The sequence below is a fragment of the Ogataea parapolymorpha genome, chromosome III, assembly GCF_000187245.1.
Source record: "Ogataea parapolymorpha DL-1 chromosome III, whole genome shotgun sequence".
NCBI lineage: Eukaryota > Fungi > Ascomycota > Pichiomycetes > Pichiales > Pichiaceae > Ogataea > Ogataea parapolymorpha.
Window position 1 is genome coordinate 1,051,409 of NC_027864.1, and position 26,774 is coordinate 1,078,182.

Genomic DNA, 26,774 nt, shown 5'->3' on the forward strand with positions numbered 1-26,774 from the left:
GCGACACATAAAATTTACAAGCCTGTTTCAGCAGATCTCAGGCACAACAATAACAAGTTTTCTTTTGCTCCATGACGGACACGAAAAACACGTCGACCCAGGACGTGCTCACGTCTGTCGTGACGAACGGCGTAATCTGTGCTGTGTTTGTGGTGCTGTTTTTGCTGCTCAGAATCAAGTTCAAGCGCATCTACCAGCCAAAGTCCAGCTTCGACATTGTGCCCGATAGCGAGAAGCCCGCTCCGCTGCCGCAGGACCCGCTGACCTGGCTCTTCGTCCTGCTCAGAAAGCCGCCCTCCTTCATCATCCAGCAGGCCGGGATCGACGGGTATTTGTTCCTGAGATACCTGTTTATCGTGGCCTGCATTGCTCTGGGAGGTATAGCCACATGGCCGGTTCTGCTCCCTGTGAACGCCACAAATGGCAAGGGCGAGGATGGGCTTGACCAGTTGGGCATCTCCAACGTCAACGCGGCCAGCAGATACTACGCCCACGTGTTTATATCGTGGATCTTTTACTGCGTGGTGTTGTTTGTGATCTACCGCGAACTGCACTTCTACTCCAGTCTGCGCAACCTCGTGCTCACGACGCCGGCGTACGCGAAAAAGCTCAGCTCCAGAACGGTCATTTTCCAGACCGTCACCGACCAGTACCTCGACGAGGAGGAGTTTTTCAAGCTGTTTGAGGGCGTCAAGCGGGTCTGGGTGGCCAGAAGAAACAGACGGCTGTCTCGTGCGCTCAAGCGAAGAGAACACCTCACGAACGCCCTCGAAGTCGCCCTGACGAAGCTGCTCAAGCGTGCTGTCAAGGAGAAAATCAAGGCCGACAAAAAGGGCCGTGTCATCGAGAACCCTGACGACCTCTCGTCCTACGTGCCGTACAAAAAACGGCCCAAGATGCGCATCGGCGTGCCCATCTTCGGCAAGAAGGTCGACACCATTGAGTACTGCAAAGAGCAGCTGCCCAGACTTAACGAGCAAATCGAGGAGTACCAGTCTACGCTCGTCGGCACACGGCCCATGAACTCGATCGCGGTCGAGTTCGAAAACCAGTACTACGCACAGCTCGCGTACCAGACCACGATCCACGATCTGCCATACTTTTTCTCTCCAAAACACACCAACATCAATCCGGAGGATATCTACTGGCCCAACATGCGTATTTTCTGGTGGGAACGGCTCATGAGGTTCCATGGCGCTGTGGCCGCCATTGTGGCCCTGATCGTGCTCTGGGCGATCCCGGTCTCGTTTGTCGGTCTGGTGTCCAACCTCACGTACCTGACCAACAAAATGCACTGGCTCAGGTTCATCTACAAGCTGCCGGATGTGCTGCTTGGCCTGATCACGTCATTGCTGCCGACGGTGACACTGGCGGTGTTGATGCTGCTGCTGCCGATTTTTATCAGGAAAATGGGCCAGGTGTCTGGCTGTCTCACGGCCCAAAGCATTGAATACTTCACCCAGCAAGCATACTTTGCGTTCCAGGTCATCCAGGTGTTCCTTGTCACCACCATCTCGTCTTCCTTTGCGTCCACCGTGACCCAAATTGCAGACAGGCCCACCGAGGCGATGGAGCTGCTCTCAGCCAACCTGCCGAAATCGTCCAACTTTTACGTCTCCTACATGGTTTTGCAGGGCTTTTCCATTGCTGGCGGTGCGCTGTTCCAGGTGGTCAGTCTGATTTTGTTCTATCTGTTCAGTGCCATGTTTGACAACACTGCCAGAAAGCTCTGGACCAGATTCAACGACATTGGCGGCTTTGCGTGGGGCACAACGTTCCCGATTTACACCAACTTGGCCGTGATTTTCCTGTCGTACAGCATCATCGCCCCCATCATCATGCTCTTCACCTTTGCCGGGTTTTCGCTGGTTTACATTGCATTCTTGTACAACGCAACCTACGTCTTTGGAAAAAGTGCCGACGGCCTGGGCAGATACTATCCACGGGCCCTTTTCCAGACCATGGTGGGCATTTATCTCGGAGAAATTGCTTTGCTCGGCATGTTTGCCGTGTCCAAGACCTGGGGCTGTATCGTGCTGGAGGCCATTCTGATCGGCTTCACCGTTTTTGTGCATCTTCATCTCAACAAGGCGTACGACCATCTGATGACGGTAGTGCCAAATACGGTGATGAGACCGCTAGATGGCGTGAGCGAGACTCTGTCGTGGACCGCTCCGCACGCCAACAGACAGTTCAACGAGCAAGCTCTGAGCTCGTGCATTGACTTCAAGGAACAGATGCTAATGGCCGAAGAGCAGAGAGAGGAGTACAGAGACTCCAAAGTGCAAAATTACAAGGCGTTCCATGTTCCGTTGCTCGTGGAAGGTGACGACTATGATGACAGAAAACTGAGCCTAATCACCCGGATTCTGAGACCACACAAGCATTACACATTCAAGAAGCTCAAGGCGTACCTTCCCCCTGCATTCTACGACTTCCCCGAGGAGGACCCCGAATGGGTCAAGCATGCGTACGATCTGCCAGATAGAAGCGCAGCATGTCCGACACTGTGGATTCCACGGGATCCAATGGGCCTCTCGGGCAAGGAGATAAAGAACCTGCACGGCGCGATCAAGGTGAGCGACGAGAACGCTCAGTTTGATAAGAAGGGCAAAGTCGTGTGGACGGGTCCGCCACCAGAGTGAAAATTAATAGATATAAAATAGCAGGATCATCGAATCCATCAGATTTCATTGGCCACGTCAAAGGAGAAATTGAGGAGGAGAAAGTCTATCCCAATTGCTCGTGAGGCTGGCTTGCTTTTTTGTGTTGCATATATCCGGCTTCTGTGTAGCTTAAATTTAGCCTGCTGCCAAGTTAGGATCCGTTTGCACAGCTGTAAATACGAATATGGCCAACTTTCAACCAAATAATGACTATAGCTGTCTAGATGAACCAATTAAAGCGGAGTTTGAGAAACGTGAGACAGGTTTTGCGCCATAGTCATAAGACCTTGAGACCGGTCTAGTTACACTCAAATTCCTGTGCAAGAATGTCCTGAGATGAATTCCAACCCATTTCCTTCGTTGGAAGCAAACAGCTAAATTTAAACGGTCCATCTGTAAACAAGCTATCAGATGAACCAACCCGATCAGCGTCATGAATAGCAATAAATATATCAGGACGGAATATCAGAGCCACGATATCATTGAAGGATTGATATGAGGATTATATGGCCTGAAAATTCATGGAAAAATAAACGTAGATGGCATTCATTCTAAGTGGTCGCCAGCTACCCATCACCGTCGTTCAATTATAACCGCCTGTGCAAATGCATATAGCTCTGTTTCTAGCTACAATAAATAATTTCCAAATAAATAAATAAATAAATAAAATAAATAATCTCATTAATGTTCCCTCACGAGGTCGACCCCACAACCCTCAACTTGCGGCTCAACCAGATTGCAGCAGCGTACCAGCTGCCTGGCGCGCTCAAGGACTCCTCCGCAATTCTGCAAGCAGACTACTCGCTTGAAAGCTACAGGAGCCACATGTTCACGTCTTCTGCAAACTTAAGCGACTCCCCCTCGTCAATGGACTTCACGAACCAGCCACATCTTATCGTCGGCCAAAACATCAACAACAATCTTGGAATCCCGCTTCACTCCATCAACAAGATCCCCTCGTACCAATGGTCGTCCAAAAACGATGACCCGGAACACCACTCGACGAAGACAAAACACATCCTAAGTGGCCTAGGAGCGGCCGATAGCGTTTCCTCGCTTGGAACACACTCACTAGGCATGTCGTCCCTCAACAGCAAGCTGGTCCGATTGCCGCTTCTAAACGAGGAGACGGATGGCATCAAATGGTCTTTGGCCAACGGACTGCCCTACTACGACAAGGAATTTGTCGATAAGCAGATCAAGTATCTGAATCAGAAAAAGGCCAAGACAATGTCGAACAGATCGCAGTTTTCCGCACAGATGAACGAGACCATCGATGACGTGGAGTATCTACATGGCACCGTGATCCTCAATCAGTTTTTGAACAACAAACGGCTGGTTCGCAACTACCAATGGCTGATGTACTTTGCAAACAAACAAGGAGGACGCAAATTGAGCGACAAAATCAGCTCCTACGATAACATAAAGTACAAGTCGGTGCGCAGCTTCCAAAAATCGGTTGAAAAAAAGATGGCACGCCAACAACGCGAGGAAATAGAACGCAGAAAACGCGAGATGGAAGGATTGCCGCCTCTTCCGCCTCAAAACACAGTGGAATCGGACGAGGACGAAAAAGACGAGGAAGAAGAAGGGCCTAGGTTCCAGTCGCTGGACATCCCAGTCAACCTAACCAAAGAGCTGATCATCGAAAAAGAACTACCGATCGACGACAAAGAACTAATCGACAACCAGAACAGATTATATGGTATTCAGAACTCTTATCAAATGCTAGAGGAGGCAAGGCAGACGGACGGTATCATTCACTCCCGCGTCCTGAGACTGAGACGAAAACCCAACCCGAATGCCCTGGGATATTCAAATATCCGATGCAAGAAACCACCGTATGTCTGAGTACCACACATCACAGCACCTTGGCGTGTTTAATGTCGTTCCTCAGCTTATACACCAGCAGCGTCATGATAATGAGCAGAACCAGAACAGGCATCAGAATGAGTCTGACCGCAGACATGAACTTGTTCAGCTTAGATTCGAAATCCGACTCGTAGTCTGACGGGTGAGAGCCTTTGGCATAGAATTCCTGCAATTGTTTTAGCTTGTCGTTGATGCTTTCGTGGTTTTGTGACTGTCCTTGGAAATAGCTGTTAAATGTGACGAATCTCTCGTCCACCAGCTCCAGCAGCTGGTTTTGTCTAGTGATTAATTGTCTGAGCGCTTCATACTTGGCATTGAGCTCCTCGGTCTGCTTGAGCAGTGTGTCGTAGCTTTTCTCCATTTGGGTGTTGTAGACGGAGTTTTTCTCGTTCATCATCTTAATTGACTTGGTCACATCAAACAGCTGCTTTTGGAGAACCTGCGGGGCTGTCTGATGTTCAAGTATGGTCTTCACCTCGTCTAGTTTGGCAAGAAGGTCATATTCAGTAGACTCTGGCTGCGAACGCACTGGGGCACTGTTGCCATTCTGCTGCTCTCGTGTTCTCTTAAAGTCCTCTGTCAGCTGTGCTTTTTGGGCCAGTCTGTTGTCCACCTCATGGTGCTTGGCAACCAGCGTCTCAGACGCCTCAATTTTTAGCGACTCAATCACCTTGTCGAAGAACTTGAACATCAAAATCTCAAATTGTTCGGCCTTCTTAACGTCCTTTGAGGATGCCGCAGAGATACCCACACGCATATTTTTCAAGTACGGATCCAGGTTAATGGCATCTGTCTCGAAGAGCAGCTTGTTGTCGCACGTGATCTTGAGCTTCCTGTTCTCGTAGCCTAGTTTCAGAGTGGACGGGACCTGCGAGTCCTGGAAGCTGTATGTGTACGCTCCAAGATAATCTTGTGCCAAATTGATTTTCCGCGAACCATCGTTCACGTAAATCCTAAATACAGGACCCAGGTCCTGTTCATTGGCGTCCAGCAGAATCTGCAGCCCAGAATATTGCGACGGTCCCCCAAAATTCGAGATATCGGATCCTGGATCCTGGTCGAGCAACCACAGCGACAATCCCGCGCCCGTGAACCCAAACGCACCCACCGATCTGAAGGTGAGCTGCAACGAAAAGCTGTCTGACGAAATTCTGTTTATGGACCAGACAGCGCCGCTGGTTATTTCTTGGGTGGCTTTTTGCGAGATGAACGGTGCAGGGGTGAGTATAACACGTCCTTCGTTGAACTCCACGTTGCCATACAGTTGCCAGTTGTTCTGGAGGTCCGACAAAGACTTCACCGAAACGAGGTCTGGAAACGAAAGCTCGGGCACAGCAGACTGAGTCTCCGCAGAAGACGCTCCATGGCCACCATGAGCGTCACAGAGCCGCCAAAACGCCACTAGCCAGAGAATAAAGCTAAATAACATCAAACAAAAGGCTTAATGCAAAACTAGATCAACAAAACCAACACAGCCGTATTTTTCGACCGTACGCTGGCACAAGAGTTTTTGCCGACGCTCGTAACCATTGCAAAGTTGCACAAAAATTTTCTGACAGCTTCCGACGAGCAAAAAGGGTGGGAAAAGTTAAATAAAAGACAATTCAAGAAACAACGCTGGTTTTTTGTTTATATCATATTAGACATTTAGGTTTTCGAACAGAGATCTAATTGGTTGATTTCCAACAGTACATACGCATCAACCAATTGGTCGGTATCTAATCGATATAAATCCGCTATACTCCTTTCCAAGTGACATCTAAAGTTTTGCCAGGCTCAAGGGCCAATAATCCAGAGGCACCCACGCCTTCCACTGATCCCCCATCTCTCACCACAGTTCTTCGCCAAACGTCTCTAGCGGCAATTGATTCGCTTATTGTTTCCGGAAACAAAGAAGAGGTTGTGCCACAGATCAGATCCATCATAGCATCATATCCTGATACCCGTGGTGAGCGACTGATCAAATACTTGCTGGACACTGGTTTTGACGAAACAGACCTCAAAGCTGAATCACGCGATATTGCTCTACAGATTCTCAAAGAAGAGCTCGGAAAATACACTTCTACGGACGTTTCTCATCTAGAGTCTTTTGCTGGACCCGTTTGCGAGTTTCTCAAGAATTCATCCAGATACACACTATCGGACATCTACAATAAACTTGGTTTATCTGGATTCCAAACCGTGTTTGCCACTCTTGACATCGAGAATTGTAAATCTCAATACTGGAAAGAGATATCCGAACAATTTGCTCCTGTCTATCAACAAAGTCTACCGGGTCTTGTTCAACACCTGAATAATTTAGCAGAGAAGAATAATCTCCCAGAGGAAGAAGCTACCGCGTACGGGAAATTCCTCAGGTTATTCCTCAAATCTAAAGTTTTCACAGCACCCCACAAACTATTGATTGTTGAACACTTGGTCAACATTTTGAAGAAAAACAACAACAGCAAGCTCCATCAGTTAGTGCAACAGGAAATCAACAACTATTTCTTCGAGTTAGGAAAGATGGAGTTCAGAGAAGTGCTACAGAATTTCGAGCCATCGAAATTACTTCCTAATAAAATGCTCACAGACTTACTTGCAGCTCAACCTCAGACACAACTGGACGAGGCTATCGCCATCTTAATGGCAGAGATATTATATCCCGGTTCGCAGAAACTGTGTGGTGCCAACACAGACCCCATCACGGCACTCACTCCAGCTAGCGTTCCAGAGGCAACCGCAAGAGGAGCCCAAATGGCCAACATTATCAATAGATTGAAGACACAGCCAAACTGGCAGAATGTGTTCAACCTTGTGCTCAAAAACACCTTAACGGCTACATCTATGACCACTGCATCGCTTTCCGAATTTTTGTCTGCATTAGAAAAGGAAGATCTCATCGATCTGTTCCTTTCAACGGCATGTAAATCTGTCAATCCCCAACTGTTGAAAGATTTACTGATTCAATTAAATTCCTTAGATCCTAGTCAGGGCTCCATCAACCTGCTTGACTACAATCTGGAACCGATCCTATCATCGGAGGTCAATTCGAGAAATTTGCTTCTCTACTTCAAGTCAATCGTCAAGATCGAGGTGAAGACCATTGCTCTCCTCCAAAACGAGAATATCAATGATTCTGTTGTGAGCAACATATTCGCCAGAGATTACAGAGCTGCTCCAGAGTACATTGTACTGGCATGTCTTTACATTCTGCATGATGAGCCGGAGGCCAAGGAGAACGATGTGATTGTGAATATCATGCAGAACTTTATTGTTTCGCTACTGGACGTGAGCTCTCCATATTTGAGTGCCATTTTCACCAAGTTTGAGGAGTTCAATCCTGTTGAGCTCGGCAAATTGTTGGTCAAATATTACGAGGTCAGAAAGTCCACCGATTCGATACATAAGATTGCCAGTCTCACTGCATCCTTCAAACGTGACACGGTCATTATGTCGATCCTCTCAAATTCGGTCGATTTCAAAGATGCATTCTCGTTTGCTATCATATTCTCTCAATATGGCTGGAAACGTTTCCAAGAGTTTGTTCTGACCCAGCTTGATAGAAACATCAGCGTTGTTGCGGGCACAATTATTGAATTCATGGAAATTCAAGCCACGTTGGAGTATGAAAGCGCACAACAGGGCCATCGACTAGCCAAATCGCTCAACCTGGAGACAGTTTATTTCTTGATGACTACTTTGGCGAGTAAGCAGTTGCCACCAGAGCTCTTTGAAAAGTTTAGGAATTTGCAGGCTTTGTGCTTGCAAGCCTATCCTAGATTAATCAACTTTGGGCAAGGTCACGATGCCGCCATTCTGATGAACAGCTCTACCAACACGTTCTCTATTGACGTGGAAAAGGAAATGAAAGTGTACTATCAAAAGATGTACAACAAGGAGATTGAGATCAAAGACATTATCAACATGCTCCAAAGACTGAAAGTAAGTGACAACCCTCACGACCAAGACGTGTTCGCCTGCATGATCCACTCTCTTTTGGATGAGTATAGATTTTTCCCTGAATACCCCGTGGACGCACTGGCAACAACCTCTGTTCTCTTTGGAAGCACTATCCTTTTCCGACTTGTCGAAGGACCTGCCCTTTCCATTGCGCTAAGATATATTATTGATTCCGTCAGACAGCCACCTGAAAGCAAAATGTTCAAGTTTGCCGTTCAGGCCTTGTACTCATTCATGAAACGTCTTGGCGAATTCCCAAAGTTCTGTGCTATGCTTTGCGAAATACCCGCTCTAAAGAGCCAGCCTCAGCTTTACGAAGCATGCAAAACGGTCGCAGCCGGTGGATCACTTCCCTCTATTTCACCACAGGATTCCAATGCTAATCTTGCCACTCCCCACCAGAAGACCAAAGAGCTTGACCCATCCGTATATGTTTCCAAATGGGTTTCTGTTCAGGTGCCTGGTAAGATCGTGGACGATGTTAGACAAGAGAATCCTGCTGCAGAGACTTTGGATAGAGTGCTATTTATGGTGAACAATCTAACAGATGACAACGCCAATACGCGTTTGATGGAGTTGAAGGAGCTTCTTGACGCAAAATATTTCAATTGGTTCTCCAATTACCTGGTTAATCAGCGCGCTAAGTTGGAGCCAAACTATCATGCCTTGTATGGACGCATTGCTGAACACTTTGACTCGACTTTGTTTGATGCACATCTGATCCAGGCTACCTTTCAGCAAATCGTGCTACTATTGAACAAGGCTCGCGAATCAACCGAGCCGGAGGACACTGCTGATGTTTTGACTTCTACGGAAAGATCGCATTTGAAAAACTTGGGTGCTTGGCTTGGACGTTTGACGCTGACTAGGGACAAACCTATTCTTCACAAATATTTATCGTTCAAGGATTTGTTGACGGAGGCTTATGACCACAAGAGATTGGAGATTGTGATTCCGTTTGTTTGCAAAATCATTGACCAGACAAAGTCATCTAAGGTTTTCCAGTACCCAAATCCATGGTTATTGGGGATTTTGCAATTGCTGAAGGAGTTGTATGACGTTGCTAATCTCAAATTGACTCTCAAGTTCGAAATTGAAGTTGTTAGCAACTCCTTGAAGGTTGATCTCAACAAAATCGAGGCCGCTAATAAAATCAGAAACCACAAGCCAGGAGAATTGGAGCGTTTCGTCGAGTCCCAGAAGATGATTATCAAGCTTGCAAGAATGTCCTTGGAAGACACAAAGCCGGCTCCACATAATCTCGCGGGCAATCTAGCCACGCCTCTAGCCAATCTCAATCCGTCAGTGCTGGCTGCTCCACAGGGTGCTCCGCAAGCTGCCCAGCAACAACTCAATGTCCTCCAACAACTGCAACAGCAACGTCTCATGGCCAGCGCGCAACAACAACAGCATTTGCAGTCTGAAATTCCTGGTGCTTCAGTTTCTTCGTCGAGCTCACCTGCAGTTAACAGCAACGTGCCTACTTCTGGACAAGGTGCTGCACAACAGCAAGGTTCTGCATTTGAGAACTTGAATGGAAACTCTGTGTTCGTCACGCATCCAAACCTTAGAAGATTATTCCAATTTGCAATTACGAAGGCAGTGCGTGAGATTTTGCCTCCTGTTGTGAGCAGAACTAACTCTGTTGCTCTCGTGACAACGAAGTCTTTGGTCTTAAAGGATTTTGCCTTTGAAGTGGACGAGTTGAAGCTCAGGAAGGCTTACATTAACACAGTGAGACATCTTTCGGAATCCCTCACTCACGCTTCTTGCAGAGATTTACTGAGGGAGAACATCCAATTGAATTTGCATCAATACATTAGCTCTCTGGGCCAACAAATTGATACCGCTATTTTAGAAGATCTGCCAAGAGCCATTAACGACAACCTGGATTTGGCATGCTCCATCATTCAAAAGGCTGCAATGGAAAAGTCTGTGCAGGACCTGGACGAAATGATGCTGCCATCCATTGCTTTGAGAAGACAATTTAGAGACTCTAGACCAGATCAGGCCTTCTGTGACACTCAGCATGCTTCCAGATATGCTATGTCTCTTCCTGACCCATTAGGTATAAAACCCAACGGAGTCACAGCCAAGCAATTCTCTATCTACTCTGAATTTGGAAAACCAAAGAACGGTACAACTCTTGCAGGTTTGAGTGCAACACTTGCTGCTGCAGGTGGGGTTGCCCCAGGTACGGTTCCAGAGGCAGTCGCTACACCTCCTTCAGTGAATGCTGGTGTTGACCAAGCTGCCATTGCTCAGAGAATTTTGCAACTCCAAGCACAGGGCCTTCCAAGCACCTCCGCTGTTCGTACAGCAGGTAGCCCCGCGGATGCTGCGCATGCGCATCTACCTGGCGAACAACCACAACGTACCTTGGAGCAGTCCTTTATTTACATACAACAGTTGCTAGAGGCTGTTGTGAAATCGATAGAAGAGACTCCGGAGAAGGAAATTCATCTGAGAGAAATATCCATTGACCACCCTCTGAGATCATATTTGACCGAATTAATCCAACTTCTAAGCAGATTGAACCATAACGAGCTGCAAATGAAGATTGCACAGGTGGTGATGAACACCCTGTTCAGTGCGCAGAATGCTTCGCAGCTGTTTGTGGAAGCTTTCATTTTCCTTCTTGACAAATCCTGTGAGCTTTCTTCATACGTTGCGAAGTTCGTCACCACTTGGTTGATCAACGCAGAAGACCCAAGAAAGTTCAACAGAAAGGTCATGGCTTCGCTCGTCCAGATTGGAATGGTTTCTCTAGGCGATCTGGACTTGAGTATTTCCAAGACACTCGTCAACAAGAAGGATGAAGCAGTGCTGAATTTTGCATCCGGATTGGTTCTTGACATGGTGTTTGGAGCAACTCCTACGGCGTTGAGATCCGATTTCACAAATATCATTAATGCAGTGAAGTCTCTTGACAAGGATGATTTGGAAAAGAGCGTCTTGGCCCAGGAACTCATCAAGCATTTGGACAATAAAGTTGATTTACAGACCGAGAGATTCAAGACGCTGATGCACGACCCAACCAAGCTTAAAGACTACTTTGCGTATATCTTTGCCGAGTGGGTCAAGCTGCTCAAATTTGATAATTCTTCCAAGGGGTTGCAGCTGGATTTCCTCAATCAACTTTACGATCTTGGTGTGCTGACCAAACCAGACCACTTTGTTCTGTTCTTCACGACTGCCATGGAGATGTCTGTCCTTTCTTTTGTGAAAGAAAGCGATGCCTCTAAGAAGTTGGTTGTTGAGTCCTACACTGCCATTGATGCGCTTGCAGAGCTTCTCATCCAATTGATACTCATTCAGGATGACACCGCAGGAGCTCGCGTCAACTTCTTCAGGTCTGCGCTTTCTGTGGTTCTTTTGGTCTTTGCTCATGATCACGAGGCCAACAAGGCCAATTTCAACGAGCGACCATACTTTAGATTTTTCTCTACACTTCTGTGCAACTGGGCAACTTTGACTCATGAAAACTATGCCTCTGTTGCAGAAAACGAATCGGACATCAAGAAGCTCAACAAGTTCAACGTCAAGTTCTACCACACTCTATCGGACTTCTTCCTGGCCTTACAACCAGATGCCTTCCCGGGCTTCACGTTTGCCTGGGTTTGTTTGATTTCACATCGTATGTTCCTTCCGATCATTCTGGAGCTGGAAGAGGACATTGAGGTCAACCATGCCAAATTTGCGTCACTTTTGGTGGCATTACTTCGTTTCGAGAGCACTTACGTCAGAGACAAGCAGCTTCCTGAGGCTATATCTGTCGTCTACAAGGGAACTCTGCGTGTGTTTCTCGTTCTGTTACACGATTTCCCACAGTTTCTGGTGGAGTCTGCGAACGTCCTGGTGAGTGCAATGTCGCCTTCGTTTGTCCAACTGCGGAACGTTGTTCTTTCTGCTGCTCCGCGCAAGATGGAAATTCCAGATCCGTTCCAACCTGGCCTCAAGGTGGATAGACTTCCAGACATTAGTGTATCACCTCCTATCCTGAGTCCGCCTGGCCTGATCTTGCAAGAGAAAAACCTCAAGAAGCTGGTAGACTCTTATCTGCGGATGCCTTCGCCTACCACACTCAAGCAAATCGTGACGGCATTGGAGTTGCCTGAGCCTGTTGCTGAGTCGGGCATAGGTTTCAAACAGACAAGATACCACGTTAAGCTAGTCAACGCGTTGACGTTGTACGTTGGCATTTGTGCCGTGGAGGAGCGTACGAAGAGCGGACTGGCATTCAACCCAAAATCTGTGCATGTTGGCATTTTGAGCTCGCTAATCCAGGAGGGCCCTGTCGAGTTGCAATATTTGCTGCTGCAAGGAATAGTGAACAACCTGCGGTATCCTAACGCACACACCCACTGGTTCAGCTGTGTGGTGCTGCACTTCTTTGGCTCAACTTCGTTATGGGGAACGAACAAGACCGATATCCAACAGCTGATCACGCGTGTGCTTCTGGAGCGCATTGTGTGCAACAAGCCTCATCCATGGGGCCTGTTGATCACGTTTACTGAGCTGCTGAAGAACAGCGAGTACGCATTCTTTGACCTGCCGTTCACAAAGACCAGTCTCGAATACGAGCGGCTGTTCAATACATTACTGTTGTACATTAAGAACTCGCCGAATGCGAGTTAATGAATCTCTATTTTTCTGATTATGTAACTAGATTTAACACGGCTTAGAAAAAAAAGTTGGACTTACACATGTTTTCTACTCTTCGACGTCGATTAGTGGGTGCCTCGGATGACGACGCTGACGATCCGTTTAAAGAGAGCACCTCGACGCTGACCAAGAGTCGCCGGCCGCCCAACACTGCATTCCGACAACAGCGGCTCAAGGCCTGGCAGCCCATTCTTGTTCCCCGGGTCGTTTTGCCGATGCTTCTTCTTGTTGCGCTGATCTGCGTGCCCATCGGCATAGGCTTTGTCTTTGCCACATACAGCATTGAGAAACTGGAGATAAATTACGGCAAGTGCGCCGATCTGGCATCCAGCAGCTTCGCCGACGTGCCATCAAAGTATGTCAACTACCATTTCGGCGGCGGCAAGTCGTCCACCGTGCAGTGGAAAAAGACCATCAACGAAACGGACACCGTGTGCACAATCCAATTTGATGTTCCGGGCGACATCCACGGGCCCTTGTACCTGTATTATAAACTGACCAACTTCTATCAAAATCACAGAAAATACGTGGAATCCTACGACTGGAAGCAGCTGCGCGGGAACGCTGTTCCGTACAACGACGTGAGCTCCGATTGCTCGCCAATGCGCTACCGGGACGACAAGATCATCTATCCGTGTGGCCTGGTGGCGAATTCGATGTTCAACGACTCGTTTTCGAGTCTCACCTCGTCCTCGGGCAGCGAGTACGAGTTCAGTGCCAAGGGTATTGCCTGGAAGTCAGACCTTTCGCTGTATAAGCGCACAAAATACAACACGTCGGACATCGTTCCGCCGCTGAACTGGATCGAGAAGTATCCGGATGGATATTCAGAAGAGGACTTAGACTCTCTGGCTGAGGACGAGCGATTCATGAACTGGATGAAGACCGCTGCGCTGCCGTCGTTCATGAAACTTTACGGAAAAAGCAGCGAGGTGCTGGCGAAGGGCACGTACACGATGGACATTGTCATGAGATACGAGGTGTCGATTTTTGGCGGAACGAAGAGCGTGATCCTGTCCACATCGAATGTGCTCGGAGGACGGCATTTCAGCCTGGGCATCTGCTACCTGGTTGTGGGAGGTCTTAGCGTGCTGTTCATGCTGATTTTCCTGATAAAGCATGTGTTCACGCGAAAACAGACAGACCACGCCTTTTTGGAAGGGCTGGCCGGCCAGGAGCGGGAGGTGCTGTAGTACGTACACTGGTGAAAAAATACTATTTCGACGCGACGATTATTTTAGCGTCAACTTATTTATTAAATTCTTGTTCAATGTCCAGGGTGAAGAGAATTGCTAAGGAGCTGGAGGACGTCAAAAAGGACGCGTTGTCGGGCGTGACTCTTTCGCTTGTGTCGGAGGACGATCTGTCGCATTTGAAGGGCACTTTTGTCGGGCCTCCGGGAACACCGTACGAGGGAGGACTCTTTGAGGTTGACATCCAAATTCCCGACGCATACCCGTTCAAACCGCCAATAATGAAGTTCGACACCAAGATCTACCACCCAAACATCTCCTCGCAGACAGGAGCCATTTGTTTGGACATTTTGAAGGACGCATGGACGCCGATTCTGACCCTCAAGTCGTCATTGATCTCTCTGCAGTCTCTGTTGCAGAGCCCAGAGCCTACCGATCCGCAGGACGCACAGGTGGCAAAGGTGTACATGAGCGACCCCAAGAAGTTTGCTGAGACGGCCGCCAACTGGACGAAGATCTACGCCCCTAATGACAACTACAAGCCAGAGAAGGGAGGCTCCAACTACGACGAGTTTGTGCAACAGTCCAGAATCCAGGAGCAGGACGAGTGCGCCAAGTACGGCATCGACAGAGCCACCGTCCAGATCTTCGAGGACATGGGTTTTCCCAAGGACAAAATCATCGCTGCCTTGAGAAAGCTCGACCTCAAAAAAATCAGGGTCGACGATGTCCAGACCCAGCAGAGTGTTTTAGATGAAATTCTTCATTAATGATATACACTTGGAGATACTCATACAGTTATTGTAGCTATTTACTGGCAACTATTTCCCCACCTTTCTGAACCCGTCCTCGCTGACCCCGCCGTTCTTGCCTCCCTTCCGCTTCTTCTTGGCCACCACTGGAGCAGTGTCTTTTTTTGCCCGTGGCTCCAATTTAATTTCAACTCCCTTGACCTGGATTGTGCCCGTCTTGATGGCCTTCTTCTGCGAGCTCTGCTCCGTGAAGTTCACCAGAGCGATCATCCGGTCAATCTTGCACAGGTCGACGTTGCCGAAATTCTCTTCGAGGTGTTTCTGCAGCTCCTCGTCAGTAATCGCACTGGTAACACCCTTGACGTAAATCGGATACACAACCTGGCCCTTCTTGTTGACCATCTGGCTCTTATGTTTCCTGAACTCCTCTTCCTCCTTCTTGTCCTTCTTATCCTCCTTTTTCTCGTCCTCCTTTTTGTCCTCTCTTCTTTCTCTCTTTTCCTCCTTGGACTCCTTGGACTCCTTCGTCTTCTTCGCCTCCACCTTCTTGGCTGCCGCAGATGCGATCTGGTCAGCCCAGCTCATTGGCTTCGACGCAACAGGCCGTTCTGGCTGCCTCTCCGGCTGTTCTGGCTCCTCTTCTTCGCCCTCGCCGGTCTCCGGAGTAGTCTCCTTGCTTTGCACGGAAAACACCTCGCCCTTCTCTGCGCTGTCCGGGGTCTCCGTCGCAGACTCCGGCTCAGGATCGTAGTTCGAGTCGACGTCGGGCAGGAAATTCAGCACGTCGTTGTACACGTCGTAGACGCTGCGCTTGACGGTAGGAACGAGTAGAAAAGTCTGCACGAACTTATATGCCACAGACTCTGTGTCGTGACTGCTCTTGGGAGCCAGTTCCCCCACACAAACGATCAAAATCGAGTCCTGGAACGACTTCGAGGCATCTATCGACTGGATCATCACCTTCGAGCCTGCAAGCTTCGACTTGTTCCAGTGAGCCTTGATCTCTGCCGGGCCCTCAACAGCCACGACATCTGCGCTCAACGGAGCTTTGTAGTCCCCGTGTCTGAGAACGGCATTCTGCGAGTACAGTTGGTACAGGTTTTCCGTGCCCGAGTGGATGAGATTATAATAGTACTCAATAAATGCAATGGCGACCCGGTTTGGGTCCTGGTCGATATCCGACATTAGGTGAAAAATGGAAAAAAAAATAATAAAAAAAATGAGCGAAAATGGAAACATTAAGAATTTCTACACTATCTATTTAGATACATCATCTTCTGCTCGGGAGTGAACTGGGTCTTGTCGTCGGCAAAACCCCAGATGTGATTGGCCAGCTGGCGCACCTCCTTCTCGCCAACAAGCCTGCGCAGCTCCCAGAAACACAGATGTGTCAGCATTGACTGTCCTCCCACCTGTAGCAGATTATGGTTCACGTTGCGGATGACGCCCAGCTCTTCCGCCAGCGTCTCGAGCGACCGTGTTTTGTGCGTTCCCCCAACACGCGAAACAGATATGTACTTGATATCGTAAAACGTCGGGAAGTAGAGGCCCAGCCACTCCTCGAACTCTTCCTCGCTTGTCGGCATGTTTCTGTTGATGAGCAGCGACGTGATGAATCCGAAGTCGTAGCCCGCATGATAGCTGATCCAGACGTTGTCTTTCATCAGACAAAGCCCACTGTCCGTTAAAACCTGTGCAAATTCAAACACATCGATACCGAACTCTTTGAGCCTGCTGAAATTTAGCCCAGTCGTAATCAATGACTCTATGCTCTCCCTGCTGTACATTTCCTGGTCCAAGTCAAACTTGAAATTAAACTGCCACGTCGACGGAACACCCTCAGGCCGCCGTCCGTCCTTGTCGCTCAATGTGATGCCTATTTGTATCAGATTCAGTAAATCTGCGTTCGATCTCATCGTCTGGTAGTGGTAGTCTTTTGTCGACCGAAACGACCCGATCGGCCGCGCAACGATCCCAGCAAACTCTGTAGACACGCATATGTGGTTGTAGCGCTCGGCGAGCTCCCGTATGACCATCATCTCGCTCTCCAGGTTGTCTTTCCACACTTCTCTCACCATCGGCTGGGGCTGAAGCGATTGCGGTTGCTGTTTCTGTTGTAGCTGCTGCTGGCTCAGTCTCTGGGCTGCCAATGCCGCCTGCTGCTGCTGGACCTGCTGTAAAAGCTGCTGCTGCTGTTGTTGCTGGAGCGTCGCCGCCAACACCTGCTGTTGAATGCTTCTGTTATGAACTTGCGGTGACATCATCATGCCCACCTTCTGCTGCTGCGGCAAACTGCCCGACCCAGATCCCTGCTGCAGCAGCTCGGGGTTGTTCAAGAACTGCGACATGAATCGCATATTCATCTGGTTCGTCATGCTTGCCTTGTTTAAAAAATCAAATTATATTCCTATGGACTCCAACAATTACCAAGACCCGCGCATCCTTACACCGGAAATAATAATTACACCTCTCTCTACTCGGTTCTCTGCTTCTTTGGCAGCAAGTCGTCCTCCTGCTCGGCCTCGTACTCTGCCTGCTGCTCGGCCTCGGCACGCTCCTCGCGCTCGGCCCGCTTTCTCTTATACGCCGCCTTTTTGTCCACTCCTGTGCGCTCCTCAGTGTCCTCTGGAGGCGGCACAAACCACGGAATCTTTCCCCTGTTGAAATCGGCAATCACCTGCTTGGCCACTCCGCTCTCGTCGGGCTCGCCTCCCTTCAGCAGTCTTCCATGCTTGCGCGCCAGCAGCTCAATAAATTCCGTCGAATTTTTCCACCCCTTGATCTCGTAAGTTCTTTCCAGATGTTTGCGTTCGCACTTGGCCAAAAGATCTGGAATAAACTGTTCCGGGTTCGAAACGTGCTCCACACGCACAACACCGCGGAACAGAATGTCTGCCTCGGTGTCTTTCGTGGATGGCGGCACGATTCCCGGACAGTCGATTAAAAAGATTCTTTTCATCAACGTAATGTACTGCCACACCTTAGTTTCTCCCGGAATAGGGGCCACCGTGCACACCTTCTTGCGTCTCAACGTGTTGATGATGCTTGACTTCCCTGTGTTTGGGTACCCAATGAAACCAACACTGATCTGTTTTCTGTCCTGGTGAAGAACGGAAAACTGACGCAGCAGCTGGATCAGCGATCCTTTACCAAACGAATTGGTGATACTGGCATGGAACGCCAGAGTTGGGTAGTCCTTCGACAAGTGTTTCACCCATGCAGCCTAAAAAGTTAGTAAAACGAAGAGAAAGAGCGTTTGAATGTTGGGCCTTTTACTACGAAGAAGCCGGTAACTAAGACTCCTTCAACTCATAAAGGCCCAAAACACCATGTTGCCGGCTCCAAAACGGAGCACAGCAGGGTGTCGGACAACATCAAAACGACACCGACCGACGATTGGCGAACATGATCTCCCAAAGTTGTAACAGATAAACCATATTGGCAGATGGAATATCCTGACAAAAAACTTTGGTAGCATGGTGCCATTCAAACGTGGAAAAAAAATGGTATACTTACAGCAACCCATGTGGGAACCAAATCGCACTTGTTCAACACAAAGATCAGATGCTTATGAGGACACTCCTTCTTGATGTACTGCTCGACAGACTGGCACCGTGTTCCTAGCGGGTCACGCGCATCCAGCACGTGGATAACCACGTCCGACGAGTCGATCACTTTGTACAGTTCGTTCCAGATTCTCTTGGACTGGCCCTTGGAGAAAATGAATTCCTTGGCCTCCGCGCTGAATTCATCGGTGTCGATACCTCCCATAAGTCCGAGCGTGGGCTTGAGCTCCTGTTTCTCCTCATACTGTGTCTGTTCCGCAGTGGTGAGCTGAGCCAGCTCTTCCAGAGAGGAAGCCACCGTGGTAGGCTTCTTGCGCTGGGCCTTAGGGCCAAACGTATGTTCGAACGACTCCGTTTCCAAAATACGCGCGCTCGGAGATTCGCTCGTGTCCTTCTCGTCCAAAAGCGACATAGGCAGCTTATTTCTTTTCAGCAGCACAGTGTACGAGTCGTCCTTCTTGTCGCCCATGGCCTCTCTGAAATGCGTCAGAGCGTCTTGTGCAATCACTCTGGTGTTACCGAACCACCGTCTGTTGGGGTCCACTCTGGCCGTTGGGGCCTTTGTGTCCTGCAAGTAGGCAGCCTTGATAATTTCACCCTTTGCATTCCTCACGGCCTTGCCCTCCTTGTACATGTTTAGATGCTTCACCTTCTTTGCATCTCTGTAAAAGTTTTCTCCCTTGACCCTGAGATTACCATCCCGCAAATCGTTCTGGCGCACCCGACGGGCCTTTTCTGTTTTCCCAGTAGCCATTGCAAATAAGTAGGGATAAAATTTTTTTAAGGCCAAAAAAAAGTGAAAAAAATAATCAGGGCTGTGTAGCCAAAACCGGCAGAGAGCACGAAAGATGGGTAGCAAGTTCAGTGCCATATAAGGAGAGAATAGAGACTGTCAGAGGAATCTATGGTGGCAGAGTGTTAGGTTAAACTTCTGATTTCTACAGCTTGAAGGACCTCAAGTTTGGACCATAAATCGTATTGTTAATGCGTTTGACCTTTGGCTCTATCATCTCTTGATCCAGAACTAGTACCTACCAGCCAATAATTTTATATTCGTAGTATCAACATTCCAGCAAACCCGAACTTCCTTCTGAATTGAAATGATCACGCTCAAATGCGTCTCCGCATGCCTGCACCTGTGCATAGTTGTCACATGCTTAGACATCTTACTGGAAGAATAATCTTATTCTACACAACCATGTGATATCGTTAGAACCGTATGTAGACTTTAGAACAATATTTCAACAATCAACACTATCCAGATAAGATGAAATGGTGGAATCGTGAGACAAGGTAAAGTTCCTGGCTGGCTTTGCCTAACCAGTTCTAGCCCAAAGCTGCACCAGAGCTGACTACGCTGAAGCAGGCTGAATCCACGATTTTGCACCAATGTGCTCCACTTTAACTATAAGAAAGATATACTGGCCCAACACCCTCGTGGGCCGTTGTCCGGTAGTTACACTGGCGGTGTCCTAGCTTTATCACGTGATGGATTATCCAATCAATATACGATTTCCTAAACAAATTACCTAATCTAAAACATGGGTCGACCACGGATCCAGTTTTCGCCGTTCAAGTACCCGAGTTCGCGGCGAGCCGACCACAGCAGTCCTACAACAGAGTTACACACGCCTGACACCGGCAACTCGCCTGCCAGCACCGCGTCGTTTGCCGTTTCGAAGGTGCCTTTGAAGACCAAGGGAAACGGGCCTTTGCACGCAGGCACTCCGGTGCGCAAAGAGCCTGTCGTGGATCTGGACGACGACGTCCAGCTGGACGGGGTTGACAGTGATGTGGGCAGTTACAACTACAACGACTACAATTCGAGCGTCATGTCTCCTATCAAGCTTCCTGGGAGTCCGTTACACGAAGACGAGGGTCTAAAGGGCCTGGACCGGCAGGAGGCGCCGATTGTGGACATCAGCAGCGAGTTTGAAGACTCTGAGGACGAAAGAGACAAGGAACAGGGCGAAAGTTTGATGGTGGAGCAATCTGTGCGGGACGAGGTGGACGCCGAAGCGACGATTCTCCGCGTGGCGGATTTTGTCGAGCGCAGGCGCCGCGAAAAAACTGAGCCTCGGGGGCGGACGGAGGTTCAAGAGACAGCAATAGAAAAGTCTCCAGAGCCTGTTCCAGCAAGGAGTATGGAGCATAGCCCAGAGCATAATCTGGAACGGACTACAGAACGAAGTCCAGACTCTAGTCCAGACTCTAGTCCTCGCAGTCCAGATTCAAGTCCACGCAGTCCGGAACATAGTCCGCTCAATTCAGACCATGATCTGAGACATGTCCCACGCTGGAGCAGAGCTCAATGGACGCGTCTTTCGCGGTACCTTCGTCTATACCGTGCTACAAAAGACAAACGGATGCTGGCTCCCGAAAAACTGGAACGCGAGTTCCACTGTCCGCCAGAGGAGGTTTTGGCGCGCAGCGAGATCCTCGCGCGGTTCGTCAAGGTGCGCAGAATCACGCGCAAGCAACTGTGAATGTATACTAGAAAGGTATTATTGCTATATACTCAGCTTAATTTTGGTCTGTGATATAGGGGATATTGACTCTCACTCTGTGGCTGTAAGGAAGTTTCGGGATCACGACGCACAAACAGGCAACAAGATTGACAACAAACAGGTTGAGATCGTAATACGAGTAGTGTGTAGAGATGAGAAACAAAAAGATAGGAACTCCCATCAGGAACTTCTTGACTGGGGTGTACTGGTCGCCATTGTCGATCTGCTCCCACATGGTGAGGTTGTCGTATGCTCCGTTGTTAAAATCAAAAGGCGTTCCCTTGATCTGGTGGAACATGATATACGAGCCGATGACATAAGTAACGTTCGTTAGGGTCCAGCTCCACTCGTTGTTGAACATCGGAATCAGGTCGTAGAACAGCTTGAGTAATATTATTATCACGATATGGATAATCCAGGCGCCCTTGAAATGAACCCAATTGGCGTTCATGTTGGATTGAATGTCCTGGTCTTGTTTTGTTTCAAACGTCTCTGGCTCCACCTTCGAGATGAGCGACGACGAGCGTCTGCGACGATGGTCCTTGGCGGTATGCGACGACGTTGGCGACACGGTCAGCCTTTCTGGCGACGAGGGGGCGGGAAATGGCTCAACGTTCATCTTGGGGCGAAGTTTATATATGTTAAGATTTTATTTGCGCCTAACTAGAATTAAGTACGCCTGCGTCGATCGTCGATAAAAAAAAATATAAGCTTTATTGATTCTTACATTCCTGTTACACTCGTCAGACTTACGCATGCCGCCGTTTTCGGCTGCCGAAGTCCACCTCCCCCGGACCCTTGAAATACACGTCTCTGTAGTACTTGAGCTGGTTGATGCTCTCCAGGATGTCGCTCCGGGCAGTGTGCGCGCCCACCTTTTCTGGACTGAACTCGTTCACCTGTGGGTTGTGTCTTCTGGAAATCTCCATGATCGACGACACGTCGATGATGCGATACGTCAAATAATCTGTAATTTTGGGCATCTCCTTGCACAGAAACTGTCTATCGACGTGCACGCTGTTTCCAGCCAAAATCCCCACCCCCTTCGACATGTACTTGCTGAGGTACTCCAGAAGTTGGTTTTCCACGTCTTCGAGCGTGTTGGACGACTCGACCACTTTTTTCGTCAGCCCAGAATCGCCATGGTGCGTCCTGCACCACTCGTCCATCTGGTTCATGCGCTCTTGTGAATAATGGATCACGGCCTCAAACCCTTCGTCGTCGATGAGTCTGAGATGCTTGTCGGTGACTAGAGCGCAGATCTCGATAATATGGTCGTTCAGAAGGTCCAAACCGGTCATTTCACAGTCGATCCACACAATCGGGAGCAGGTGGTCGTACTTGCCGTTGACGGGCCTCAGCTCCTCAAGTTCGTCCTTTTGGATCTCCACCTTTGGCTTGAAAATATCACTGATTTTGAACATGCTGGGTTTTTTCCGCGGCAAATAGGTCCGAACAAAAGGTCTCACAACTGGCCGTGCAAAACAAGTCCGTAACATACAAATATCTGCTGAAAAATATTTCTTGCCCGGAAAAAGCTCTACTGTGCCAATCATAAATACTTGTAGCTATTTGCGCAGAATCAAACTCCCTTGCCCCAGTAAACCCATTGGTCGGGAAGCGGTTTTTCCTCCAGCTCCTCCCAGACCCGCCACTCGGCCATCTTGTGCAGCAGCTCGTACTCCTCGTTTGCCTGGATGATCAGCTCCTCCACCAGGCCGCAGCCGATCTTCTGCTCGATCTGCTCCACCACGTCGTTTGCCTCCACAATGGCCAGCCTGCTCTTGGTCAGCGACTCAACACTCTTGCGGTAAACACTTTCCTCAGGGAACTTCTCCTTCAGCTTCGTCAACGTCGAGTTGTAGAGCTTGATCAGAACGGGCCGTGGGTTAGGATGTTGATGGATCCCAGTCAGCCCCGTGGGATTGCCTTTCCCAGAACGAATGAGCACCTCCTGTGCCTGTCTGAGCACTCTAAAATGTCTCATAATTTTTGAGGGGTAAATTATTTGGCACAGTTAATTAATTGCACAATCAATTATTTTTATGTGCTCTCAGTTTTTTCCATCCGCACAGACGCCTCGTTGATCCCCGTCGACGGCATCGAGTCCAGCTCGATCGCGTTGTTTTGCAGCGACAAGTTCAGCAGGTTGCTAAACGCGTTGGCAGACGTGTCCGGTATCTGTGCCGCACTGTCGGTGTACGGATGTGGTGCGCTGGAGTCGGAGGTCTGGAGCAGGTACTGGTGGCCGTTTGACGGAGAGAACGCGGGCAGATCCTGCAATTGGCTGCTTGCGTTTCTGAGACTCAACACACTCGCAAGGAACCGGCTCGACAAAATTGAGTGTGTGATTGGAGCCATGTACACGCTCGAGCCTATTATGTAATAATCGGAGATGGTCACCGTCTCGTTCTCAGAGAGTCTGTTTTGTTTGCGGATGATCCAGAAGTCCGGCTCGCGGACCATCGCAATTACAAACTCGACGCCTTTCATTTTGCGCAGGTCCTGCAGCAACTGGTCGTATGGTTTGTTGTAGTAGTTTGTATCTGTGAATTGGTTTTGCATCTTGAGGACCTGGTTGTTGGAGGTTCTGTCGAAAAATGGCGACTGCGAAAAATACTCCAGCACGTTGTCTGTGCGGAGGCCAAACGTATTGACCCATTCGGGCGACCGCCATTGCAATTCATCAAGGTTTTCCAGAGACATGAGACCAGTGCACTGAATATTTGGCAGAAAAATCAATCTGAAAAAAAAAAGTCGAAAAAATTCAATATTCAGCATGTTCCGGATAACATCGTTGATTTCCAGTACATCCAACATCGTCTGGCGATACACGCGATTTGGAACCTACGCTACAAAATCCATTAGACCTCCGACCCCAGAGCCAACGGAAAATGTGCCCGACGTGAGCACCTTCCTCCAAAAAATTGGCCGTGGTGTGTCTGAATACACAGAGACTTTTGAGAATGACTGGCAAAAATTTTGGGAACTGGGCTCTTCAGGGATGAAAGAACAGGGACTAGAGCCTCGTGCCAGAAAATATATTCTGGACTGGCAGGAAAGATATAGAAAGGGTGTCGAGTTGCACGAGATCCCAAGGGGCGAGAAACTCCACGGAGGAGAGCGCAAAAGAAGAATTTACCTTGCCGAGAAAAGGCTCAAGGAAGCTAGAGAACTTGCTCAGCTGAAGAGACGGTTCAAGATCCAGAGCAATCAGGAAAAGAGAAAGAGAGAGAGGTTTGAGAGATTGCACCAGATGAATATGTAAATAGAACAGCGAGATCAATCACAGGAAGTTCGAATAGTAGTCGTACTAAAAGTTGAAGCGGACTGTGTATTCAACATATGGCTAAATTGGTACGCTCAATTAATTTGGCTCACCCCATATTTCAGGGAGCCATGGACACCAAGAGGGGCGTTTTACGTTTTCCTGGAAAATGGAAGAAGATATTAAGCGAATCACAAAGAGGAAAGGCCAGCGATCTTCATAGGCAAGCCATGATAAGTGGAAATTTCTCTTCGACTTTAAAAGATTAATTGGTAGCAATATTACTGGGCAGCTTATAACTCTATAGGCTCTTTCGTCCTGATATCTTCTCAGCAAACAATCCTCCGTTCACGTTGAATCGGATCAGGCTGCCAAAAACGTCCTCAAAATGCCTAGAATTTCACTCGAATGCTCAATTGCGGTTGATCCATGACTGGTCCCTATTCCAGGTCAGCCTGAGCATGAACAAATCAGTTGACAATCAAGATGCAAAAATGGATTTCTTTCCACAGATTTACTTGCTTGTCGAGCGGATGTGAGCCATGTGAAGCATCACGGCAGAAACTTTGGATATAAAAGAGCAAAGCCAGCGTCCTCCATTTACCCCATTTTTCTCGCTATGGAAGCTGAAACTCTTTCAAAATTGAGCCTTTCCGTAGAAGCAAGCTGAGGAAACGGATTCGTTGATGCAACACTTTCGTGACCAAACACCAGCCCTCATTCTTCTGGGCAAGGAAACAGAGAGTTTCTGACGGTGCAAGATTGAGAGATACATTATTCAATTTTCACCATTCTCACCTCCATAAGGTATTTTGATTATGACTACCTTGATCTCCTGCTGGGAAAGAGCAGACACAAGTTACTCTCACACTCTAATAGTACATCCTTCTCCGTAGAGTTAGAAGTTCAACTATTTCCTGCTCAGCCACGGTGCCAGAATATGTCAAAGTTCTGGACCCGCACTCCCAAATCATGTCAGGCGACGAAAGATCGCTCAAGAGGACGATCTGCTCAAAAAAGATACCGTTGTATAGCTATGAATCTCAGGAGTTGAATGCACTGGGTTAAAACACCATAGGAGCAATAACCATGTTGCTATGAATTTTCAAGCTTCGACAATGACAAGCCGCCTCAGACTTTAGGAGAATTTGCCGAAAATGGCACCGTGTGCTGCCGATCAGGTCGTGCAATATGATGACACAAGCTCCCATTTCTGTTTCAGCTGTTCCCAAAACTACATGATTTAGAACCAGCTGCAACCATATCATGTATATGCTGCTACCGCCTCAGAGACTTGCAGTTAATTTCAGACCGCCACTGAAGCAGTCCGTGGAGTCGGGCCAGCCGCCAATTAGCCGTAGCTTGGCTCTTGGATTTTTACAATTATTCAGTTTGACAAGAAGCTCGTAAGATCTCACTATTGTTTGCTACTGCAGGTTACATTATGTAACAAATTATTACAGAAAAAAGAACTCCGTCAAGATCGCTACATACATGGTCTGTAAGATGATACATGCATGTTCAGCGACGTGAGATGATGCTTTGGACGTCGCTTATTTATCTGCCGTTGGCTGCATTTTGCAGCACTTCGACGCCATGCGATGGTAGCATGCACCTCGATAGCAATAATCGTACGACTTTTCAACCACGACACGGCCAGACCAGAATTCGGAAGTTTCACCACCTAATCTCGTGCTGGGCTTTGCATCTCTCGACCCGGCATTACTACGGCAATTCACGCGGGATACGAAATAAACTGTAAATTAAATCAAATTAATACGAAAAATACGAATTATAGGTTTAGGTGGACTACACCAATATTATATTTTATTCGTACTAGCAATAATTTTCTGTCCATGTGACACCCATGCGCCTCCCCTTCTCCTTGCTATGTGGTATCCTCATTTTGTTCTCTGGTTCCCGTTCCGTCTGTCTCTTGGGTCCCTGTCCCTTCCGTTTCTCTGCTGTCTCTTCTGCATAGGCCGTTGTCTGTTCGGGCCTCTGTTCTGCTCCTTGAACTTATCAATGATGTCGTTGCTCATGCGCACATACTTGATCTGGTTTCCGCGCACATACACCTCGGGCACCTTTTCAAAACGTTTGCCGTGGAGGTCAACAGTGACGGCATCGTTGAGTGTCAGATTCATCCAGGAGTCGCAGTTCTCTAGTAGTCCATTCACAGTCTCTCCAGACTTCAATTCCACCAAAATAGGCTGTGTTTTCACCGACGTGAGTAGATATAATGGCAGCATGTTGTTGAACAAAATATTAAATTTACAATTTTATTTCCAGCCAGGGTCGTTCGCGACCGGATTTCTTCCCCATATTGATTTATTTAAAAAT

General features: G+C 48.4%; 16 protein-coding genes across 16 annotated transcripts; 7 read left to right on the forward strand and 9 right to left on the reverse strand.

Annotated features, from left to right (window-relative positions):
* Positions 1–71: 71 nt before the first annotated feature.
* Positions 72–2,645, forward strand: HPODL_00759 (uncharacterized protein; the record flags this gene model as incomplete). The annotated part of the gene is made up of 1 exon (XM_014080722.1): positions 72–2,645. The coding sequence occupies one exon, from the start codon at positions 72–74 to the stop codon at positions 2,643–2,645; it is 2,574 nt and encodes an 857-aa protein (XP_013936197.1).
* Positions 2,646–3,350: 705 nt separating this feature from the next.
* On the forward strand, positions 3,351–4,517 carry HPODL_00760 (uncharacterized protein; the record flags this gene model as incomplete). The annotated part of the gene is made up of 1 exon (XM_014080723.1): positions 3,351–4,517. The coding sequence occupies one exon, from the start codon at positions 3,351–3,353 to the stop codon at positions 4,515–4,517; it is 1,167 nt and encodes a 388-aa protein (XP_013936198.1).
* A 10-nt stretch (positions 4,518–4,527) lies between these two features.
* On the reverse strand, positions 4,528–5,967 carry HPODL_00761 (putative membrane protein; the record flags this gene model as incomplete). Its single annotated transcript, XM_014080724.1, has 1 exon — positions 4,528–5,967. One exon carries the CDS (start codon positions 5,965–5,967, stop codon positions 4,528–4,530), a length of 1,440 nt encoding a protein of 479 aa, XP_013936199.1.
* Positions 5,968–6,305: 338 nt separating this feature from the next.
* HPODL_00762 (General negative regulator of transcription subunit 1) lies at positions 6,306–13,118 on the forward strand (the record flags this gene model as incomplete). Its single annotated transcript, XM_014080725.1, has 1 exon — positions 6,306–13,118. The coding sequence occupies one exon, from the start codon at positions 6,306–6,308 to the stop codon at positions 13,116–13,118; it is 6,813 nt and encodes a 2,270-aa protein (XP_013936200.1).
* Positions 13,119–13,186: 68 nt separating this feature from the next.
* HPODL_00763 (Endosomal protein that regulates cell polarity, controls polarized growth) lies at positions 13,187–14,338 on the forward strand (the record flags this gene model as incomplete). Its single annotated transcript, XM_014080726.1, has 1 exon — positions 13,187–14,338. The coding sequence occupies one exon, from the start codon at positions 13,187–13,189 to the stop codon at positions 14,336–14,338; it is 1,152 nt and encodes a 383-aa protein (XP_013936201.1).
* A 77-nt stretch (positions 14,339–14,415) lies between these two features.
* HPODL_00764 (Ubiquitin-conjugating enzyme that mediates selective degradation of short-lived and abnormal protein) lies at positions 14,416–15,108 on the forward strand (the record flags this gene model as incomplete). The annotated part of the gene is made up of 1 exon (XM_014080727.1): positions 14,416–15,108. One exon carries the CDS (start codon positions 14,416–14,418, stop codon positions 15,106–15,108), a length of 693 nt encoding a protein of 230 aa, XP_013936202.1.
* A 51-nt stretch (positions 15,109–15,159) lies between these two features.
* Positions 15,160–16,275, reverse strand: HPODL_00765 (uncharacterized protein; the record flags this gene model as incomplete). Its single annotated transcript, XM_014080728.1, has 1 exon — positions 15,160–16,275. The coding sequence occupies one exon, from the start codon at positions 16,273–16,275 to the stop codon at positions 15,160–15,162; it is 1,116 nt and encodes a 371-aa protein (XP_013936203.1).
* A 68-nt stretch (positions 16,276–16,343) lies between these two features.
* HPODL_00766 (CCR4-NOT transcription complex subunit 7/8) lies at positions 16,344–17,465 on the reverse strand (the record flags this gene model as incomplete). Its single annotated transcript, XM_014080729.1, has 1 exon — positions 16,344–17,465. One exon carries the CDS (start codon positions 17,463–17,465, stop codon positions 16,344–16,346), a length of 1,122 nt encoding a protein of 373 aa, XP_013936204.1.
* Positions 17,466–17,563: 98 nt separating this feature from the next.
* HPODL_00767 (Nucleolar GTP-binding protein 2) lies at positions 17,564–19,410 on the reverse strand (the record flags this gene model as incomplete). The annotated part of the gene is made up of 2 exons (XM_014080730.1): positions 17,564–18,313; positions 18,607–19,410. 2 exons carry the CDS (start codon positions 19,408–19,410, stop codon positions 17,564–17,566), a joined length of 1,554 nt encoding a protein of 517 aa, XP_013936205.1.
* Positions 19,411–20,197: 787 nt separating this feature from the next.
* HPODL_00768 (uncharacterized protein) lies at positions 20,198–21,142 on the forward strand (the record flags this gene model as incomplete). Its single annotated transcript, XM_014080731.1, has 1 exon — positions 20,198–21,142. One exon carries the CDS (start codon positions 20,198–20,200, stop codon positions 21,140–21,142), a length of 945 nt encoding a protein of 314 aa, XP_013936206.1.
* A 37-nt stretch (positions 21,143–21,179) lies between these two features.
* HPODL_00769 (Protein ORM1) lies at positions 21,180–21,782 on the reverse strand (the record flags this gene model as incomplete). The annotated part of the gene is made up of 1 exon (XM_014080732.1): positions 21,180–21,782. The coding sequence occupies one exon, from the start codon at positions 21,780–21,782 to the stop codon at positions 21,180–21,182; it is 603 nt and encodes a 200-aa protein (XP_013936207.1).
* A 130-nt stretch (positions 21,783–21,912) lies between these two features.
* HPODL_00770 (Oligoribonuclease, mitochondrial) lies at positions 21,913–22,587 on the reverse strand (the record flags this gene model as incomplete). Its single annotated transcript, XM_014080733.1, has 1 exon — positions 21,913–22,587. One exon carries the CDS (start codon positions 22,585–22,587, stop codon positions 21,913–21,915), a length of 675 nt encoding a protein of 224 aa, XP_013936208.1.
* Positions 22,588–22,745: 158 nt separating this feature from the next.
* Positions 22,746–23,150, reverse strand: HPODL_00771 (NADH dehydrogenase (ubiquinone) 1 alpha subcomplex 5; the record flags this gene model as incomplete). Its single annotated transcript, XM_014080734.1, has 1 exon — positions 22,746–23,150. The coding sequence occupies one exon, from the start codon at positions 23,148–23,150 to the stop codon at positions 22,746–22,748; it is 405 nt and encodes a 134-aa protein (XP_013936209.1).
* A 56-nt stretch (positions 23,151–23,206) lies between these two features.
* On the reverse strand, positions 23,207–23,869 carry HPODL_00772 (Subunit of the RNA polymerase II mediator complex; the record flags this gene model as incomplete). Its single annotated transcript, XM_014080735.1, has 1 exon — positions 23,207–23,869. One exon carries the CDS (start codon positions 23,867–23,869, stop codon positions 23,207–23,209), a length of 663 nt encoding a protein of 220 aa, XP_013936210.1.
* Positions 23,870–23,942: 73 nt separating this feature from the next.
* HPODL_00773 (Protein FYV4, mitochondrial) lies at positions 23,943–24,431 on the forward strand (the record flags this gene model as incomplete). The annotated part of the gene is made up of 1 exon (XM_014080736.1): positions 23,943–24,431. One exon carries the CDS (start codon positions 23,943–23,945, stop codon positions 24,429–24,431), a length of 489 nt encoding a protein of 162 aa, XP_013936211.1.
* Positions 24,432–26,332: 1,901 nt separating this feature from the next.
* HPODL_00774 (U6 snRNA-associated Sm-like protein LSm4) lies at positions 26,333–26,683 on the reverse strand (the record flags this gene model as incomplete). The annotated part of the gene is made up of 1 exon (XM_014080737.1): positions 26,333–26,683. One exon carries the CDS (start codon positions 26,681–26,683, stop codon positions 26,333–26,335), a length of 351 nt encoding a protein of 116 aa, XP_013936212.1.
* Between the last annotated feature and the right edge of the window lie 91 nt (positions 26,684–26,774).